Source organism: Anabrus simplex, chromosome 2 (genome assembly GCF_040414725.1).
Source record: "Anabrus simplex isolate iqAnaSimp1 chromosome 2, ASM4041472v1, whole genome shotgun sequence".
Classification (NCBI taxonomy): Eukaryota; Metazoa; Arthropoda; class Insecta; order Orthoptera; family Tettigoniidae; genus Anabrus; species Anabrus simplex.
In genome coordinates, this window is record NC_090266.1 from 766722413 (window position 1) to 766742491 (window position 20079).

At 37.4% G+C, this 20079-nt stretch overlaps 1 protein-coding gene across 6 annotated transcripts in view; it reads right to left on the reverse strand.

Annotated features, from left to right (window-relative positions):
• The window catches only part of LOC136864441 (sarcolemmal membrane-associated protein), a 700905-nt gene that overhangs the window by 266998 nt on the left and 413828 nt on the right, over window positions 1-20079 (reverse strand). For all 6 annotated transcript variants that reach the window (XR_010859312.2, XM_067141439.2, XM_067141440.2 and 3 more), the window contains one exon: window positions 19314-19438. Coding sequence is in view for 5 of the 6 variants with exons in the window: in XM_067141439.2 (XP_066997540.1) it covers window positions 19314-19438 (125 nt within the window). In the remaining variant the exon portion in view is untranslated. The remainder of the gene's footprint in view (window positions 1-19313; window positions 19439-20079) is intronic.

Genomic DNA, 20079 nt, shown 5'->3' on the forward strand with positions numbered 1-20079 from the left:
GGTATTACATCACCCATATTAATAGCTTGCAGTAAATTTCCAGGAGCCCGAGGTCAGTCAACCAGACACGCCATGCTAATTTTAGCCCTTTACCATGAAAAGGACATCATTGAGATTGCAGAATTGCTTAGCCCCCTCCATATTCTGAAGAGACAGTTATAACTTGTTAACTCCTACTTTTCAAATTTCGCTACGTGGCGCTTTGAAAGCCCAAGAGATTTCAACCTATGTGAATGAACGTTACGAAACAAGAAGGGATTGAACCTCAGATCTTACTGGACCATGTGATATGGGAGATGGAGGAAGATTCTGTAGCCTATATACATCAACGACAAGAGCTGAAGGAGGTCTTAATAGCTTAACTGCTGAAGATCTTAGGCTTCTTAACATCTTAGTATCTGTACGACTTAGCGTCTGATGGTCATGATGATAGAGGAAGGTCTTTCTCATCGTTATTATTATACGAGAAAAGACAGGGCAGACACGACGAGGAACTTCTCCTTGTAGTTTACAAGTTCACTTCGCATCTAAGTAGAGCACTACTCGAAGTTACCCTCATTGAGAACTGGTTACCTCAATGACGAGAGGCAAAGTTAATGAGAGACCTGTTGGTAATCGTAATTTTTGATGCCTACATACTCTATAGTTTGAACACCGACAAACCCCTTCAACATGAGGAATTTATGGTTAGTATTGTCGAAGGTCTTGTAGATGAAGAAACTCTTCAAAACATTCCACCTGGACCTTCAGGAGGAATGGGACATAAGCTGATACGCCTCCCAGGGAAGAAACTGCGGTTGTGCCCTGTCTGTTCGACTGCAGAAAAAAAGGCACGCACCCACTTCTGGTGCCCCGGATGTAATTGTGGTGTCCATGAACAGTACTACCATAAATTAGAACATTTTTGGAGACCTATGAAAGCAGGAAGAAAGAGGAGCCAACCCGAAGGTAGCAAGGATGAATCTAACTTAACTCACAAACTGGTGTGGTGTGCTTGTGTTATTTCAGTTCTATTTTACTTTTCAATACTTCAATGTAGTGAAACCTTTCTACATACTTTTAATCAGCATTAAATTGTGCAAATTTTGTATATATTAAAATCGTCATATAATATTATTTTCTACATACATGATGCCCTGAACTTTTGGATTATTTTGGAATACTTAGCGTGTGTTAGATACTTCACCCATAATGCTTCAGGGTACTAAATTGGTAAGTTTAATTTCCTATTATACCGAGCTGGATAGCTGCAGTCGCTTAAGTGCGGCCAGTGTCCAGTAATCGGGAGATAGTGGTTCGAGCCCCATTGTCGGCAGCCCTGAAGATGGTTTCCCGTGGTTTCCCATTTTCACACCAGGCAAATGCCGGGGCTGTACCTTAATTAAGGCCACGGCCGCTTCCTTCCACTTCCTAGGCCTTTCCTACCCCATCGTCGCAATAAGACCCATCTGTGTCGGTGCGACGTAAAGCAAAAAAAAAAAATCCTATTATAGTATTCTTCGTCCTTTTCTGAATAAAATGACATGTTATACATTAAAATAAATTGAAAAACAACATTTTTATACATTTTTAGAAGTTGCGTGCAAAACTTGCCTAAATGCTTGCCGCTTGAAGGTAAACCGCTTGCTGGTTCCAGGGTTAAAAGAACAGTTACAGAAGAAAAGACCAAGGCATGGAATATATTCACTCAGAAACTGGAGGAAGACAGCAAAGGCAATAAGAAACTACTGTACAGAGTTATCAGAGGTAAAAGGAAACCAATGAGTACCATAAAGGCACTTTAAGATGAAAATGGAAATCTGGTTAGGACAGAAAGTGACATGAGAGAAGTCCTGAAGAACCATTTCCACCACCTACTGAATATTGGACATTATAAATTTTCCAGCTAACACATTCCTGGCTGCCAGCGCTTCACCCCAGTGTGCCAAGTTGGTATCCATCAATCAAGGGAGGTAGGAGAGCATTTTAGAGCAAAGACAGAAGCATCTGCATCATTTTGCAGCAGCCTTAGAAAATGTATAGAAGAGGAAAATTATCTTCCTTATCAAATTTATAATCCTGATGAGTCAGGACTAATGTGGCAATATTTTCCTACAAAAACTATCGCTTCACAAAAGGACACAAATCTTCAAAATCTTCAAAATGACCTTGATAATGTTGTGAGATGGACAGATGATAAATGGGGTTAAAAGTCAGGTTGTGAGTTTCACATATAGGAAAAGTCCTCTCAGTTTTAATTACTGCGTTGATGGGGTGAAAGTTCCCTTTGGGGATCATTGTAAATACCAAGGTCTTATTATAAGGAAAGATCTTCATTGGGGTAATCACATAAATATGATTGTAAATAAAGGGTACAGATCTCTGTACATGGTTATGAGTAAGACTCAGAAGTTCATGCCCTAAAAAACTAAGAAATATGCATGCAAATACGCTCTTAAAAGCTTGAAAATATGCCAATAAATATGCACTATTAACCCATTTATGCCCAGCGGGTCATTTGCGACCCACCTGAAAGAAAAAATTCTGCCGAGCGTATTTTTTGTTGTTTCACGTTGATAGCGCATTCAGTGTGTGTAGTAAGATTACCCGCACTGCCGTGTCTTGGTTGGAGCAGCTTTCCCGCCACAATGCAGATGCTGCACGGCAGCTAGTTGAGTCATGGTGGAACCTGCATCGCGCTCTCACCGTTATTGGTAAGCAGAGTGGTTAAAAGTTTTAAAATGTAGTGTTCAGTGTGTTGATGTTGTTCGGGGATATCTGACGCATCTTTAGATGCCTTTTCCTATTTAAATATGTCAATTCGTTCTTACAATACACTACAAATAACATAGTGTGGGTCGCAAACGACCCACTGGGCACAAACCACAGAACAATAGTACTTTAGCGCATTTTTGCATTTAGATGGTTACAACACAAGGGATTGGTGGAAAATGTTCTAAATTAATGTTTTTGAAACAATATCAACTTTTCGGAGCACATTTAAGTCGTCCATTCATTAACTAATTAGCAAATTACAGTTTTTTAATATTTATTTCGTCTTTTTCAGGCAAAAAATTTAACTACTGCTGAAATTCTGTCAGAGCTTGAGGTATTGACTGCCAGCAATATTCCTGGAACATTAGTGGATGTTTTTATCACTCCACCGGATGATAAGCCTATTCGGGCGATGAAGATGATTGCTGCAATCCAGACAAAATGAGTGGGTCACAACTAGGGACTGAAGCACAAGACTAATTATCAAGGTGCAAAAGCTAACAAAAAAATGCTCTAAAGATGTTGACTTAGGGGAAAGCGTTGTTTTGAAATTCTGCGATGTTTCATCTAAGTTTTACCCCAGTGTATGCTTCTCTTTTTACTGCGATAAATTTTTTACTTGCTCAAAGTTGTTGTCGGGGTTAAAAAAGAAGAATGCGATGCACTGGCACAGTTCAGGCTAACCGGATGGAGGGCTGCTCATTGCCAGACAAGACGATGAATAAAAAAGAAAGGGGATACTTTGAAAGTGCAGTTGACAAAGAAGACCAAATAGTGGCTGTGACATGGAAAGACAACAACGTTGTGAACATCCTGTCAAACGAGCATGGTGTAGAACCTGTTGAAGAAGCTGGGCGGTACTCATTCGCACAGAAAAAAACCTGTGAAGATACCTCAGCCACATTTTGTTTCTAAGTACAACAAGAACATGAGAGGAGTAGAACAAACGGACAACAATGTATCTACTTTCCGCATCAGCATAAGAGGCAAAATATGGCACATGCCAATTCTGCTCTGGCTTCTAGACGTTGTGATGAGCAATACTTGGATTGTGTCGAAATCTCACGGCATGAAGCTTGTTAGAGAAGTATGGAACCCCTCCTCACAATGTTAACACGAGTGCACCAGTGACTGAAGCCATGCAGGAAAGCCACAGTAGTCATCTTCTGGTGGACAATCAGCCCCGACGACGTTGTCGCGTCTGCAAAAGTAAAACTGTCCAAGCATGCCAAAGATGTGTTGTTGCCTTACACCATTACTGTTTTGGAAAATTCCACAAGAAGTAAAGTGCACTGTGTAAATGAGAACGTGTTTTTAGCTTCAAAGCTTTAGTAATTTTGACTGATTCAGTTTTTTTAATGCAAGACAAAATGTTTTATAATAATGATCCCAAAGCCTGTTGTGCCATTTCAGTACCGAGTATTCAAAGGAATGTGTAAGACTGACTAGGAAACTCGACTGATAGTCTATTTTATATTCTTAATGTTAAATGTTAATGTTAAATTTTTATACTCTTTACATTTTTAGGAGAGATTCCTTCTTATGGCATTTAGTGAAGAGCGACTTATTAGCATTTTCTATGTGCTTTATAATACTTGCCTCTGTAGTAGATATGTCATTTTCATTTTTCACTAATAATGGGACATAAAATACACCAGTTGTTCTTTTATCATTAAAAATATACCATGATGAACCCAAACATGAAAATAGCCAAAGCCCATGTTGGAGATATGCCCCTGGGGTCGATTTTAAAAACAATTTTCGGGGCATTTTTGGACATAAATAAACTGATTCCAGTAGTGAAAACCATAAAATTCGAAAAAAAACTCTTGAGCATAAATGGGTTAAAATGAAAAAATGGCAGTAGACAAGTCAGGTTAGTATTGATAATAATAAACTTACACTTATTCCTTGCAGGTTGAAGCAGAAATGGTCCCGCTTGTCAATGTTGAGTGATGAATTGCAGTTCACAACCATCACTTTGCACAAATTTTCAACCGAAAAACATCGCCTGTTGTCTCGTAAAACACATTTGTAACGTGAAAAACTTCTTTCCACATCACAAGATGTTATTGGGGCATATTCAAATGATGATAACTGCTCCACACAAAGAAGCAAGTCTCTTGGTGTGACAGATGGTTTTCTTTCGAGAATGTCTCCAATGTAGGATGCTAAATGGTTTATTTTGAAAACAGTATTTCCTTTAAGGGAGATCCTTTAGCTTCCAGTGATGTTATGGTGGTTGGCAAAAAAGAAAAAAATGGGCATTTATATAAACAAGATTCCCTTCTAACTCAATGCCTGACAGAATATTTTGTACTGTTTGTATTGATGCAGCTTCATTCAAGTCCAATGAATTACCAACCTCTTTGAATACTTCTATGTGCTGAGCATAATACAAAGCTGCATCCAGCCATGTTCCCCATCGTGTAAACACTGGCGCAGGAGGAAGTGGGATATTGGGTGCTGTTGATCTAAACAACATGATTCAATCAATCAATCAATCAATCAATCAATACTGATCTGCATTTAGGGCAGTCGCCCAGGTGGCAGATTCCCTATCTGTTGTTTTCCTAGCCTTTTCTTAAATGATTTCAAAAAATTGCAAATTTTTTGCACATCTCCCTTGGTAAGTTATTCCAATCCCTAACTCCCCTTCCGATAAATTAATATTTGCCACAGTTTGTCCTCTTGAATTCCAGTTTTATCTTCTTCTTGTGATCTTTTCTACTTTTAAAGACACCACTCAAACTTATTCGTCTAATAATGTCATTCCACGCCATCTCTCCGCTGACAGCTCGGAACACACCACTTATGATATAGATGTTGATTCCCATAGGGAAGCTGAAATATGAGTCCCGAATGAGTAAATTTATAATACCAATATAAATGGTCCATTATTGGACATTATAAATTTTCCAGCGAACTAATTCCTGGTTGCCAGCGTTTCGCCCCCGTGTGCTAGGTTGGGCTCGTCAGTTGGTACCTAGCACACCTACCAAGATGCATGGCTAGTGCATACCGTGGAGGCCACTGCGTAGGCTACTTGAAGCCACCGGCAGTGCCAATGCACTATGAGAGACTTTGTTTCACTACTAAAAATTGATGCCTGCTTGGCCATCAGATGATATAGATGTTGATTCCCTACGACAAAAACAGCTTCGTGATCACTAATACCATCTATTACTTCGGTTTCTATACAGAGCTGATCTGGTTTTATCAGCACCATGTCAAGGATAATTTACCCTCTAGTTCGTTCCGTCACTATCTGAATCAGCTGTCCTTCCCATATTAACTTATTTGCCATTTGTTGGTCGTGCTTCCTGTCGTTCACACTTCCTTCCCAATTGACATCTTGTAAATTCAGATCTCCCGCTACAATCACATTCCTTTCCATGTCGTTTCCTACATAGCTGATTATCTTATCAAATAATTCTGAATCCGTGTCAGCGCTACCCTTTCCCAGTCTGTACACTCCCAAGATATCAAGTTGCCTATTATCTTTAGAAATGAGCCTTACACCCATAATTTCATGTGTGTCATCTTTAACTTTTTCGTAGCTTGCAAATTTTTTTTCACCAGAATGAATACTCCCCCTCCCACCATTCCTATCCTATCTCTATGATACACACTCCAGTTCTGTGAGAATATTTCTGCATCCATTATATCATTTCTTAGCCATGATTCAACTCCTATTACAATATCTGGTAAATATATAATATCTATTAAATTACTTAATTATATTCCTTCCTTTACAATACTTCTACAGTTCAACACTAACATTTTTATGTCATCCCTACTTGATTTCCAGTTCCCTGTTCCCTTATCACTGCTCCTTAGGCCACCCTGTTTCCCTGAATGTACCTCCCTATTACCCTTCCAAACAAATTTCCTAACTTATACATACCACTGCGGTTTAAGTAAAAGCCATCTGAGCGCAGATCCCTTTCTCCTAGTTGCAGGTATAAAATCGTATGAGTAAGTGCAATTAAAAATAGCGTACCATTTCATTACAGATCCCAGCAGTTGAAAGCATATTAAAGCATATTGAAAATGTAATACACTTTAATCCCGTTTCTTTAAATAAACATATTAAAATTCATTTAATGTCAAGCAGTATTTCCCTTGATTTTGTATTAACTTGAAAATAACATGATTCCATGCACAAGTAAAAGCAGCTTTATATGCTAAGTCATATTGAAAAGCTTCATAGAAACTGAAGAATCAATTCATTGTTTTGAATACAGATGCATGTATAAAACTGGATAGCATAATATACTTAAAAACAATATACATATTGAAGCATATTATAATGTTGCTACTTATATATGAAAATTAAAAGGAAACGTGATTAATTGTGGTACACGCTTATATGCTTGGTTGGTAACAGTGTGAGCCACTCGCACATCCATTGTTGACACCTGGCTTACAGTTACTCTCTACATTGATAGTGTGGTTATCGATTCTTGAAGATGTCGAAAAGTGGAATGAAAGTTTGGCTATCGGAATTTAACTGCTACGTAAGTGATGAAACAGTCGTCTTCTGCACCTATTGTAACAAAGAGGTAAGTTTTATATATTTCATTTATTGAAGCATAAATATGCAAAAATATAACGAAATATGGCTTACATTATTGACATTAAATTTGTAAAATGTATTTAGGTGATTGCTAAAACAAAATTCCAACTACAGCAACATCGAAAAAGCATAATAATGAAAGAAAAAAAAAAAGATCTTAGACAAAGGACTTCCAAATAGACCTTGCTGGCTAATCAAAAGCCAGCAGAGTCAAAAAAAAAAAAAAAATTCTGAGGGTTTATGTGCGGCACTAATATTATCAAACATCCCAATTAAGGAAATAGAGACTCCTAGTGTTGTTCTGTCTTATTTTATTTAAAATATTACGGTATATTAAAAGTGTATTTCTTTTTTTTGTTTCGCTGTATTAACTATTTGTTTTTGTTCCCTTTGTAACAGATATGTGCACTAAATATCAAATATTAAAAAAATTAAATATTTAAAAGTGAACTGAAATGAGCATTCCCATTGAGAAAGTCTTGTTTTATGATATTTGAAAACGAAAAATGTTGAGGGGATTTTAGTGCCCTTTAAATACTGGTAATTTTGTATTTAAATTTAATTATCCATTATGTTGTAATGTCATTTTAGTTTTTTCTTTGCAGGTGGTAGACAGTTTTGAGGCCAATTCGGCACACTGTATGGCTATGGCAAAGAAGGGGTTCAGAAGTGACTCTTGAAGGAGATTTAACAAATATTTTCTTTGAACAGGCCACAAATCGATCTACCAATGGGAAAAAAAATGCGTATTGTCTCAGCAATGCGATTAAGAGTATGTGCCTAACAAGTTATATGAATTACGTTAGGAAACATGCCTTTCAGTGTTTGACCTGATTTTACCATAAAAACACCTGCATCGGTAACAAATAAAAGTAGCTGATCATATTTGATTCCAAATGGCCATAATAATTTCAATGAGTCCATCACACACTGCGTTACAGTTACATTGTTAGTGGCCGGCAAATCACACAAATTAAGAAGATATGCTATCATCTTTTGTTCCTTATTTAAAGCGCCCACAATTACATTAGCAATAAATCGTCCCTCGGAATCAGTGGTTTCATCAACAGACAACCACACAAACTGATCCGCTAATTCAATTTGTAAATTTGAAAATATGTTATTGTAACAACGTCCTACGTAAGTCTTACGCAATGTACTTGCTTCAGGCACATGCTGTCGAGTGTATTTGGCAAGAAAATGTTTTAATGTGGGGTTATTAATTTTATACAAGGGAATATCAGCAGCTAAAAATGCTTGGCACAAGTAGTAAGAGAATTCACTAATCCTACTTCCTAAACACTCTAATAGTTGTTTCTGAACAGGCTCTTTATTTGCAAGTTTGCTAGTTAAATTCTCCGTATGTTTTGCTATGTTTATGTGTTGAACTATTTGAAATATTTTCTCACTCCGTATAGTTTTCTTACACGTTCCACAGAACAGTACCCTATTAGCTGTAGATATTAAGTCACCTGAAAACTCCCTCTGTAAATTAGTTAATCTACAACTCGAAGTTGATCTTATTTTCGGCTTTTAACAGACACTTTATATGCGAAACATAGTTTGGTCACAACCAGTTCACAACACCATTACACGACTCAATGGACAGCCAATCAACAGCTAAGCACAAAACGTGAGGGTAGATGATGAAACAGAGGATTCACTGCATGACATCATAACTCCTCACCACATGACAAGTTGCATCATCATGGACAACATTACTGTCAACATCAATCAGATGAAAAAAGGTGATTAAAAATACTGTAAAAACCATTAAACTGATTCAAATATGCCATATTGGCACTAAAATATTAAAATATGATGCATTTATCAAAATCACAAAAATATGCAGTTATATGCAAATAAAAGCATGTTCAAATTACTGAAAATTCCATAATTCGTGCACATAATGTATAAGCATTAATTTTTAACCCCTAAGAGGAAATGTGCAAATTCATGAACTTCCGAGCCCTAGTTATGAGGGTTTTTAGGGGTTGTAGTAAGGATGTAAAGGAGAGGGCATATAAGTCTTTGGTAAGACCCCAAGTAGAGTATGGTTCCAGTGTACGGGACCCTCACCTGGATTACTTGATTCAAGAACTGGAAAAAATCCAAAGAAAAGCAGCTTGATCAACTCGATCTGTTCTGGGCGATTTCCGACAAAAGAGTAGCGTTACAAAAATGTTGCAAAGTTTGGGCTGGGAAGACTTGGGAGAAAGACGATCTGCTTGACTAAATGGTATGTAATGTATATAAGAAAATATTTATTATTTTGCCATCTATTCAATACAATACAGAATGTTAACATATGAGTTAAAACATTGTTAAAATGTTACAAAACTCATAAGTTAACATTTTGTATTGTATTGAATAGGTGGCAAAATAATAAATACTTTCTTATATACATTATATGATACTTTCAACACAGAGCAAAAATTATTTTCATTACTTGTAATAAGTGGCATGTTCCAAGCTGTCAGTGGAGAGATGGCGTGGGAGGACATCAGTAGACGAATAAGTTTGAGTGGTGTCTTTAAAAGTAGGAAAGATCACAATATGAAGATAAAGTTGGAATTCAAGAGGACAAATTGGGGCAAATATTCTTTTATAAGAAAGGGAGTTAGGGATTGGAATAACTTACCAAGGGAGATGTTCAATAAATTTCCAATTTCTTTGCAATCATTTAAGAAAAGGCTACGAAAACAACAGATAGGGAATCTGCCACCTGGGTGACTGCCCTAAATGCAGATCAGTAGTGATTGAAAAGACCACGTTACAATCATGTGCTGTGGAAATGCTTCCAGAAACCAGAAAATGAAGCTTGTAATGATTGAGAAAGACAAGAAGCCCCGTTCATTTAAGGGAAATGAAGCCAAAACCATGCCTGTTGTTTATTACAACCAGAAGGGGCGTGGATGACTAGGGAAATATTCCTCAATTGGTTTCAAGAACATTTCATACCGGAAGTAAGAAAATTTCTTAAAAACAAAGGATTACCACAGAAATCAGTGCTGCTTTTCAATAACGCACCTTCACATCCTAACGAAAGTTCGTTAACTTCAGACGATGGACTCGTTGCCAAATTTCTTCCTCCAAATGTGACAGCGCTGATACAACCAATGGATCAGGGCGGGAATGCATCTGCGAAGCAACACTATAGATCCGAACTCCTGAAAAATTTGATGGAAGAAAGTGTTGTTACTCTATCAAATTTCTGGAAACCATGTTCTTTATTGGATGCAGTACATGGAGTTGCAACAGCCTGGGGAAAGTAAAACCGTGCAATCTATCTGATCATGGAGAAAAATTCTACCAGAAACAGAAGAACAGGATATCCACGAAGAAGATAACTCTCAAGAAATTCTTGCTCATGCTGAAAATGTTGAAGGGTTCAAAGAAATTGACAAGGATAACTTAACTGAATGTTTTTTTAGTGACCCGTGTGAACACGGCTTTGAACAGGTAAGTTGATGAAGTCATTGCTAATCACTGTGCTGGAAATGGTAGTGACAATGACAGTTTAAGTGAGGTTGAAGAAAAAGAAGGTGATGGAAGTGTTTCTCATTCTGTGGATCTACAGTGTATAGATACCCTATAGGATTACATGGGACAAAGGGGGTTTGAATATGGTGACATTATCGCTGCGCGCAAAATACGTCTCGAGGCACGGAACCAGAAGAACAACCAAAAGCAGAGAATCATTACAGACTTCTTCAGAGCAGAATAATATCTTTATAAATGCATCATAACCTACATTATATGGTACCGCAGTTTTCTTAAAAAATTATAGAAGGCATTTTTCTTGCAATAAACACGTGCTTTTGGATTATCTGTGTTTTCCAATTATCCACGCCATTCGCCCCGGTCATTAGCTCGGATAATCGAGAGTATATTGTAATAGCATAATTCAGTTTGTGAAAGTGTCTGCATAGATGCAATTTAAACAAGTCCATAGTAGTTCTCTAATATTACACATATTTTTCACAGTAAATGCTGCAATACTACTGTAATATTAATTTCTAAGGCCTCTTCCAAAACCTAATTCCAAAATATGTACAGTAAAACCTCATTGGTGTGTTCCTCATTAAGATGTTTTCCTGCTTAGCACGTCGTAAATTCAAAGTCCCAATTTCCACAATATTAAATCAATATAAAAATTCTTCACATATTGACTCACGATTTTTCAATATCACTACTGATCACATTTTTCCCAGACCTAAAAACGTCCTTTGTCATCCCTTGCAAAGTTGCACAATAACAGGAAATTGAATTCTCCAAATTTACAGGGTAAATTGGACCTTATGGGAGCAAATTGTTAGCTTCATGGAAGTTAATTTTTACTGGACTAGTTAGCAGTAAGGATGCTGAATTACCCAGTGAGCGTGTTTGTGCTTGTATTTCGCATTCCAGTCAGAATTTAGAAACTTTATTTTGGGTTCAGTTGTACAGTAGAAAGAAGTGAAGTGAAGTGAAGTGAAACGAAGCGAAGCAAATATTTGTTGCATGATGGCTTACCTATAGACTACAAACATAATCTTGAGAAGCTCAGTAGCTTGATACATATCTGTCATGTGATAGCCTAGTTATGGGAAAGAAAAAGTTGTTAAACTGTTCACTAACATAGAGAAAATTAAAATTCTTCAGGAGGTGGATAGACACATTGTAAGCACACAGAGTTGATGCGAATGTTAAAACTCACACCTTTGACTCTCAACATTATAGTGAGAAAGTGTGACAAAACTGAAAGTGCTTATAAGGAAAAAATAAACAGAAAAAGAAAACAGAGTGGACAGAGACATATGCTGTGTGTTCTGCACATGTTGTTATTATACTATAAACACACTGTACTAAGTTTTTTGTGTTTATTATATTAATGTATAATAAGGTATTGCCATTAAATGTTTGTGTGATCAGTAGATTTAAATCTGTGTTCCAACTGAAGTTAAAATAAGTCTAAAGTGCAACAATAATAGCATCTTCAACCACTGATTTGTTTTGTTGCTATGGAGCTCCAGTACTACATAGGTAAGTAATGAGGCATCCTTATCTTCCTTTGAAAATTTATGCAAATCGGTGTACCAACCATACAAATATAGAAACTGATAGTTTGACAGCTGTCATGTAATTAGATATCATGAGGAGCAAGTCGGTCCGAACCAAAGTTGAGTACTGCCAAAGTGCTGTTACATTCAAGATGGTGGCCAAAGCCACTTGCTCACACAAGAGTGAGTGTTATCTCCGAGTAATTCATGGTCGAAGAAAGTACCAGAAAACAACGTTAACCCACTAGTCTGAAACAAAAGTCTTCAACTAACGTTTCAACACTACACCCTTTGTTTTAGAAAGAAAGTTAACTGCAATAATATGTCATTAGTTTTATGAGCCTCAGTGCAAAGAATTTTAATAATTGTTCTCTCGTAACCAACTATAGACCTGTGAGCATATTATCAGTCCTTTCAAAAGCCCTAGAATTCATTGTACACTAAGTCTCCAACAACTTGCAAACACACAACATTCTTGACAAACATCAGTCTGGATTTCGACGTAACCACAGCACTAGTACTGCACTACTTAAGGTTCCAGACGACATTCGCAATTCGATGGACAAAAGACAAGTTACCATACTAGCTCTTCTTGACTTATCTAAAGCTTTTGACTCAGTTGACATATACATACTACTTTCCAAACTATTTAAACTCCAGTTCTCGACAAACAGTCTTCAGTGGATGAATTCATACATCTGCGGTCGTCTGTAGTGTGTAAGAAATAACAATAATGAATACAGTTGAAACTGCTTTATACACAACTCTGTTCTACGTAATTCGTATTTGTACGTAATTTCCTTTAGGTCCCGGCAAAATGTAACTTAAAAGCGTGTTAATTAAACCTTATTTATACGTAATCTGTTTATACGTAATTCGCTGTTGTACGTATTAATTGCCAGTGAAATATAACTGAGTTTTGCGTAATTGTAATGAGAATGTGCTTTTTAAAAAAGAAACTACTGTATTTACGAAGTTTTCTCTTTGTCAGCGTTGGCGGAAGTAGAGCGATTGGGTTTCAGTGATGAAACATAATACAGAGTTTCCCCGAGTGACATTGTTGACCCTTACTTACTTGCGACTTAACAAAGGCGATTCCCCTTCGCTCATCCTCTACCTTCATCGTTTTTGACACGCCGCCAAAGTTTAAGATACATTATAAGCAAAGTGGGCGGTTTTGGTGCGGAAACAAAAGAAAATACAGTAAATTTGTTTGAATATGAGAATTTCTTTTGTGGGAACAACAGAAAAGTAAAATGTCCACGATGCCGGTACCGGGTGTTTACTGTTGAACAGTAGTTTTGTTATTCAGTTGCTTTTGATTACCTATGGAGAACAGAAAAAGGAAAAGTTGAACGAGAAGTGAACGCTAATCCACACAAAACGAAAAACGGAAATCGCTTCAGACTTAGGGATTGCTTATACCACCCTATGTACAGTCATCAGTAAAAGAAACGCCATTTTGGAGAAGTTCTTAAATCTGGGTTCGAAACAGCAAAGCGCAGCCGTCAGCAAGAAGGATGGTGGTACGTAGATTTGGAGAAAGCACTTTTCTCATGGTTCCAGCAAAAGCGGGCTGCAGCTCTACCAATTAGTGGAGAAATGCTGAAGGCAAAGGCGATAGATTTAGCTAAAATGATGAGTATCACTGCTGCTTTCAAGGCTTAATCAAGATGGTTGCAAGGATTTAAAGGTCGTCACGGAATCACAAGGAGAACAATTTTCGGTGACTGAAAATCTGCAGACGACGTCACGGTACAACACTGGAAAGAAGAAGTTCTGCTGGGTATCGTAAGCAATTATCAGCCTCCAAACATCTAAAATTGTGATGAGACCAGCCTATTCTTTAATCTCCTTCCTAATAAAACATTAGCTGAAAAAGGTAACTCATGCCATGGAGAGAAGAAAAGTAAAATTTGTGAAACGGTACATCTCACCACCAATGCAGATGGATCTGACAAACTTCCTCCACTTGTGATAGGAAAATCGAAGAATCCAGGTGTTTTAAGGGTGTGAAAACAAAACCTAAAGAATATGAATCCAATGGAACAGTGGTTGAAAAAACTGGACATTAAAATGAAAGAGAAACAGAAGAATATCTTTCTTCTTATGGAACGATGTGCAGCACATCCACCTCAAATCATTCAGGCGAATGTCCGAATGGAATGTTTCCCTCCTAACTCTACCAGTGTTCTACAACCGCTTGATTTGGGCACCGTTGCAAATTTCAAAGTGCGTTATAGAAAAATGCTGGTTCAGCATTTAATAACACTGAGTGATGCAGGAAATGAACCTCTCTCCATTAATTTGCTACAAGCCATGGACTTTATTTTGGCTGCCTGGAAGCAGGTGTCATCCTCCACAATCAGCAACTGTTTCCACAAAGCTGGTGTCTTACCAGAAGAGGTTGCTTCTAATGATGGTTATGGGGACAAAGTTTTTTCTGGCCATGAGCTAACGCTACCGGAGGGTGTAGAATTCGATACTTTTGTACATTTCAACGACAATCTGGCTGTATGTGGTGAACTACCGGATGAAGAGATTGTTGCTAATGTACGCCAACAACGCAGCGGTGATGGACCAGCTACAAGCGATAGTGACATTGGAGATGGAGATAACGACTTCAATCTTGACACCTGAACTGAGTGAAGTGTTAAGTGCAATCGATGTGTGTAGGCGTTACATCAGTGCGAAAAGTTGTAGTGAAAATGCTTTGAATTCATTACCAAGTTTGCTAAAGGAGGTTTATACTCTTAATGCAAGAAAAGTGAAACAATCCAAACTATCTGATTTCTTCAAGGCTGGGCCAAGTTCAAAATAATACTTTCTGTCTTAATGTATTTATTATTTGCAAGCATTTACACATATAGGTATATTCCATTGGTTTTTCACTAAATATGTGATGTATTATGTAAGTCTGATTTCTAAGTAATTTTGAGTTACAAGTAGTTTTTTCTCTTCCCCTTGATATACGTATAAGTCAGGTTCAACTGTATTCATCCTGGCGATTCGTAGAGGTTGGTGTTCCACAGGGGTCTGTCCTAGAACCGCTTCTATTTTCTGTCTATATCAATGATATTATGTCATCGGTAAAAAGCTGCAGGCACCACATGTACGCTGACGATATACAATTATACTTGCACTGTGAACCGGAAGAACTAACCGATGAAATTAAAAATGTCAATAGAGACTTACAAGAAATCTGTAACCGGACTGACATGGACTTAGATTAATTAATGTAAAATCTCAAGCTATAATAATTTGTTCAAAAACCATAAGCAACTTCACTTTATCAAAACTCTACCTACAAAATTCACCCACTGAATTCAGTGAATCTGTCAAAGATCTCCGTGTTATGATAGACAAACATCTTTCTTGGAAGCAGCAGGTTACCAGCATCTCCAGAAAAGTATTTGCGACATTTAACTCACTTAGAAGATATTTTCTCGAGTATTACCACTCTGGCATTACCTCATTTCAATTACTGTGACGCCGTGTACAACAACCTGACTGCTACTCTTAACCACAAACTACAACGCATGCAAAACTCCTGTGTTCGCTATATATGTGATCTACATTACTTTGACCATGTTACACCTGCCTACGATGAACTTGGTTGGCTAAAAATCAAACAGCACCGTAATCTTCATGCATTATGCCTTCTTCATCGAATACTCTCCACATACTCACCTCCCTACTTGTACAGTCAATTTCACCACCTCTCGTCCAGTCACAGTTTCGGAACACAATCAAAATCTGATACACTCCTATCTATTCCACCTCACTGCACCACATGATACACAAACTCATTTGTTATTTCTTCGGCACGACAATGGAATACACTACCCATCTCTGTCAGAGGAGTCTCACCTGCTAGTTTTAGGCAATTTTGTCACCGCTACCTACGAAGTAATATGTAGATGAAGTTCTAAATTGTTATATGTATGTTATGGAAATACTGTACATTTAGCCTTCCTCAAACTATAGACTTTATGTAATCTCACTGTTATTACCAAGGTTAATAGAAATTAGCTGATCATGTCATAATTGTGTAAATAATCATCATCATCATCATCATCATCATCATCATCATTCTATTTTTCCTATTTTTACTTTTTATTTTTATCATAATATTGTATTGTTTAGTAGTTGCAAGATGTTGCATGTGTATTTATTTTAAGTTTGCACATGTAGATACTGTATTTTCTGGTTAGATGGAAGAGAGGGCCTAATGGCCTTAATCTTGCCAGACAAAATAAATCCATTGTATTGTATTGTAATATTGTGTTGTTACTTTTATAGGCTTAGGTGCAAAAATTTTCCATATTTTTTCTCTCAAGTTCTCCACACCTTTTAAAGCTCATCTCCAGAAACGATAAATATGTACAGCTTTCACCGTACATACACAATGTGCAATACATGCATGTGTAAAGTGGTTCCATATCCCTGTTGGGTAGTTTCTAATTAGATATTCAGAAACAGAGCAAAACAAATAGTTGTTGAATCTGAAAAGAAGTCATAGGGAGAATTTGGTAATAACCTGGATATACTAGGTCAAGCAGTAGGGAAACCCTCCTGGACAGTAATAAAGAATCTTACGAAGGGAGGGGGAAGAGAAAATGAATAGTGTTTTAGGTAATGCAGGTGAACTCATAATAGATTCCAAGGAATAACTGGACAGGTGGGAGGAATATTTTGAAAATCTTTTCAACATACACGGAAATCTTCCTGGTGATATCGCAAACGACCAAACTCATGGGGAGGACAAAAATGACGTTCGTGAAATTACACTTGATGAAGTGGAAAGGATAGTCACTCCACTGCCATAAAGCATCAGGAATAGATTAAATCAGACCTGAAATGGTGCAATGTAGTGGGAAGGTAGGAATGAAATGGCTTCATAGAGTATTAAGATTAGCACAGAGTGTTAGTAAGATACCTTCAAATTGGACAAAAGCAGTAACTGCACCTATCTGCAAGCAAGGGAACAGGAAGGATTGCAACAAGTATCGAGGTTCAGTATACCAGGCAATGTGTTCACTGGCATCTGGGAAGGGAGGGTGAAATCAGTGTTTGAGAGGAAGTTGGATGAAAACCAGTTTGGTTTCAGACCACAAAGGGGCTGTCAGGATCAGATTTTCAGTATGTGACAGGTAATTGAAAAATGGAAGAGGAATAGACAGTTACATTTATGTTTCGTAAATCTAGAGAAAGCATATAACAGAGTACTGAGGGAAAAGGTGTTTGCTGTACTGGGGGACTGTGGGATAAAAAGTAGATTATTAAAATCAAAGGCATTTATGTTGACAATTGGACTGCCATGAGAATTGATGGTAGAAAGAGTTCTTGGCTCAATGTACTTACAAGGGTTAGACAAGGCTGTAATCTTTCACCTTTGTTGTTCATAGTTTACATGGATCATCTGCTGAAAGGTATTTAGTGGCAGGGAGGGATTCAGTTAGGTGAAAATGTAGTAAGCAGTCTGTCCTATGCTGATGACTTGGTCTTAATGGTAGATTGTGCTGAAAGCCTGCAGTCTAATATCTTGGAACGAGAAAAGAGGTGCAACGAGTGTGGTATGAAAATTAGCCTTTCCAAGACTAAATTGATGTCAGTAGGTAAGAAACCCAAGAAAACTCAATGCCAGATTGGGGATACAAAGTTGAAAGAGGTAGATGATTTCAAGTATTTAGGATGTGTGTTCTCCCAGGATGGTAGTATAGTAAGTGAAATTGAATCAAAGTGCAGTAAAGCAGTTGTGATCAACAGTATTCTGTAAGAAGGAAGTCGGCTCTCAGACAAACCTATCTTTACATTCGTCTGTTTTCAGACCAACTTTGCTTTACAGGAGTGAAAGCTGGGTGGACTGAGGATATCTTCTCCATAAGTTACAAGTAACAGACATGAAAGTAGTGAGAATTATTGCTGGTACAAACAGGTGGGAACAATGTTGGGTGGGTACTTGGAATGAGGAGATAAAGGCTAAGTTAGGAATGAACTCTAAAAATGAAGCTGTACACATAAACTAGCTTTGGTGGTGGGGTCATGTGAGGCGAATGGAGGGGGACACGTTACTTAGGAGAATAATGGAATCTGCTGTGAAGGGTAACAGAAGTAGAGGGAGACCAAGACAATGATGATTGGACTCAGTTTCTAATAATTTAAAGACAAGAGGGATGGAAATAAAAGAGGCAGCAGAACGAACTACAAACAGAGGATTGTGGCAGCATTTTGTAAATTCACAGAGGCTTGCAGACTATGTATGTACGTATTTATTCTGTAATACATTTTCTTATTTAACAGGTTCTCTTTCCTTGTCCTCTGCAGAAACTTCATAACAATGTTTTACTGTAATTATAACACACATGAAAGACAGCCCGAACACCCATCCGTCCGTCCTACTTCTGTAAGCCTTCATGTCAACATTTTGCCTATTAAAAATTTAAGATGGGAACAAATTCCTTACATAAGATAAGGTGATGTTTAGAAGCTTCAAACCTTGATAAGTTCTTGGCAGCCCTACTCTCTTTGAAAAGGCTACAAATATTTCAAGATTATTCCCCCCACATTTGTGATTTAACATCATATTAACACATTGAAGTTTTTTGGTGAAGCAACGATGGGAATGGACTAGCATTGTGAAGGTAGCAGCTGTGGCCTTAATCAAGGGACAGCCCCAGGATTTGCCCGGTGTGAAAATGGGAAACCACAGAAAACCATCTTCAGTGCTGCCAACTGTGGGATTCATAACCACCATCTCCCAAACATAAGTTCACAGCTATGTGACATTAACTGCATGGCCAACTCACTTGGTATTTGAAGGATTTTCATGACTTATATTCTCCTTCATTAATCTCGTTGCAAATAAATGTATTTTGAGCAGTTACGCCCTTAATAGTAATTCTTAGCATCATATTTTAAATCCTTCATTAACTTACCTCTGTATTTTTGTTATCAGCTTGTAATTTTGCCAATTCCATTTCCAAATCTTGCAACCGCTCCTCCAAATGTTGAGTCATTTCTATGTTTGAATATTCCTGATTTCTGGACTCTTCTAATCGAACTGCAAAGAGAACACAAAGAACAATTATAATCCACTTATTTTTTTCTCTGACTGCAATGGTTGTCAGATATTTTCCTAAACAATAGGATAAAAAATAATAAATTACAAATTTTAAATAAGGACCAAGTTTCTTCATGATATAAAATTTTATGAAATTAAAATCTGAGATTCAAACATTTTTAACCGATTTTATTTTAATTTTGATTTTGGGGGCGAGTAGAATTTCAAACTTTGAAACTCCGTTTCTGTAAGGTTAATGTACCATAAAACATGCAATCTAGAGGAATATTAGCTGGAATGGGAGGCTTTCTAAATGAACAATTTTGAGAAACATGGATACAGTCCGTCCTTCCAGACTCAACTATGGCACTGTAGCTACTCAAGAAAACCTTTGACCAACAAGTGATGGGTATCACTGAGCATATAGTTAAAAGGGAAGTCTAAGGGATATCAGAGTGCAGAGCTGCTGCTAATAAAAAGGAGCCTACAATACCCTAAATTATAAATCTGAGTTAATTGCCAGTGGTCTTGAAGAATGGCATTCACTAGCCTGGTCTATACCATTATCAACCACTATTTGTACGGAGTCCATGTAGACCGGTGCTCAGAAAAATATTGGATAGTTCTCGAAATTACCTGAA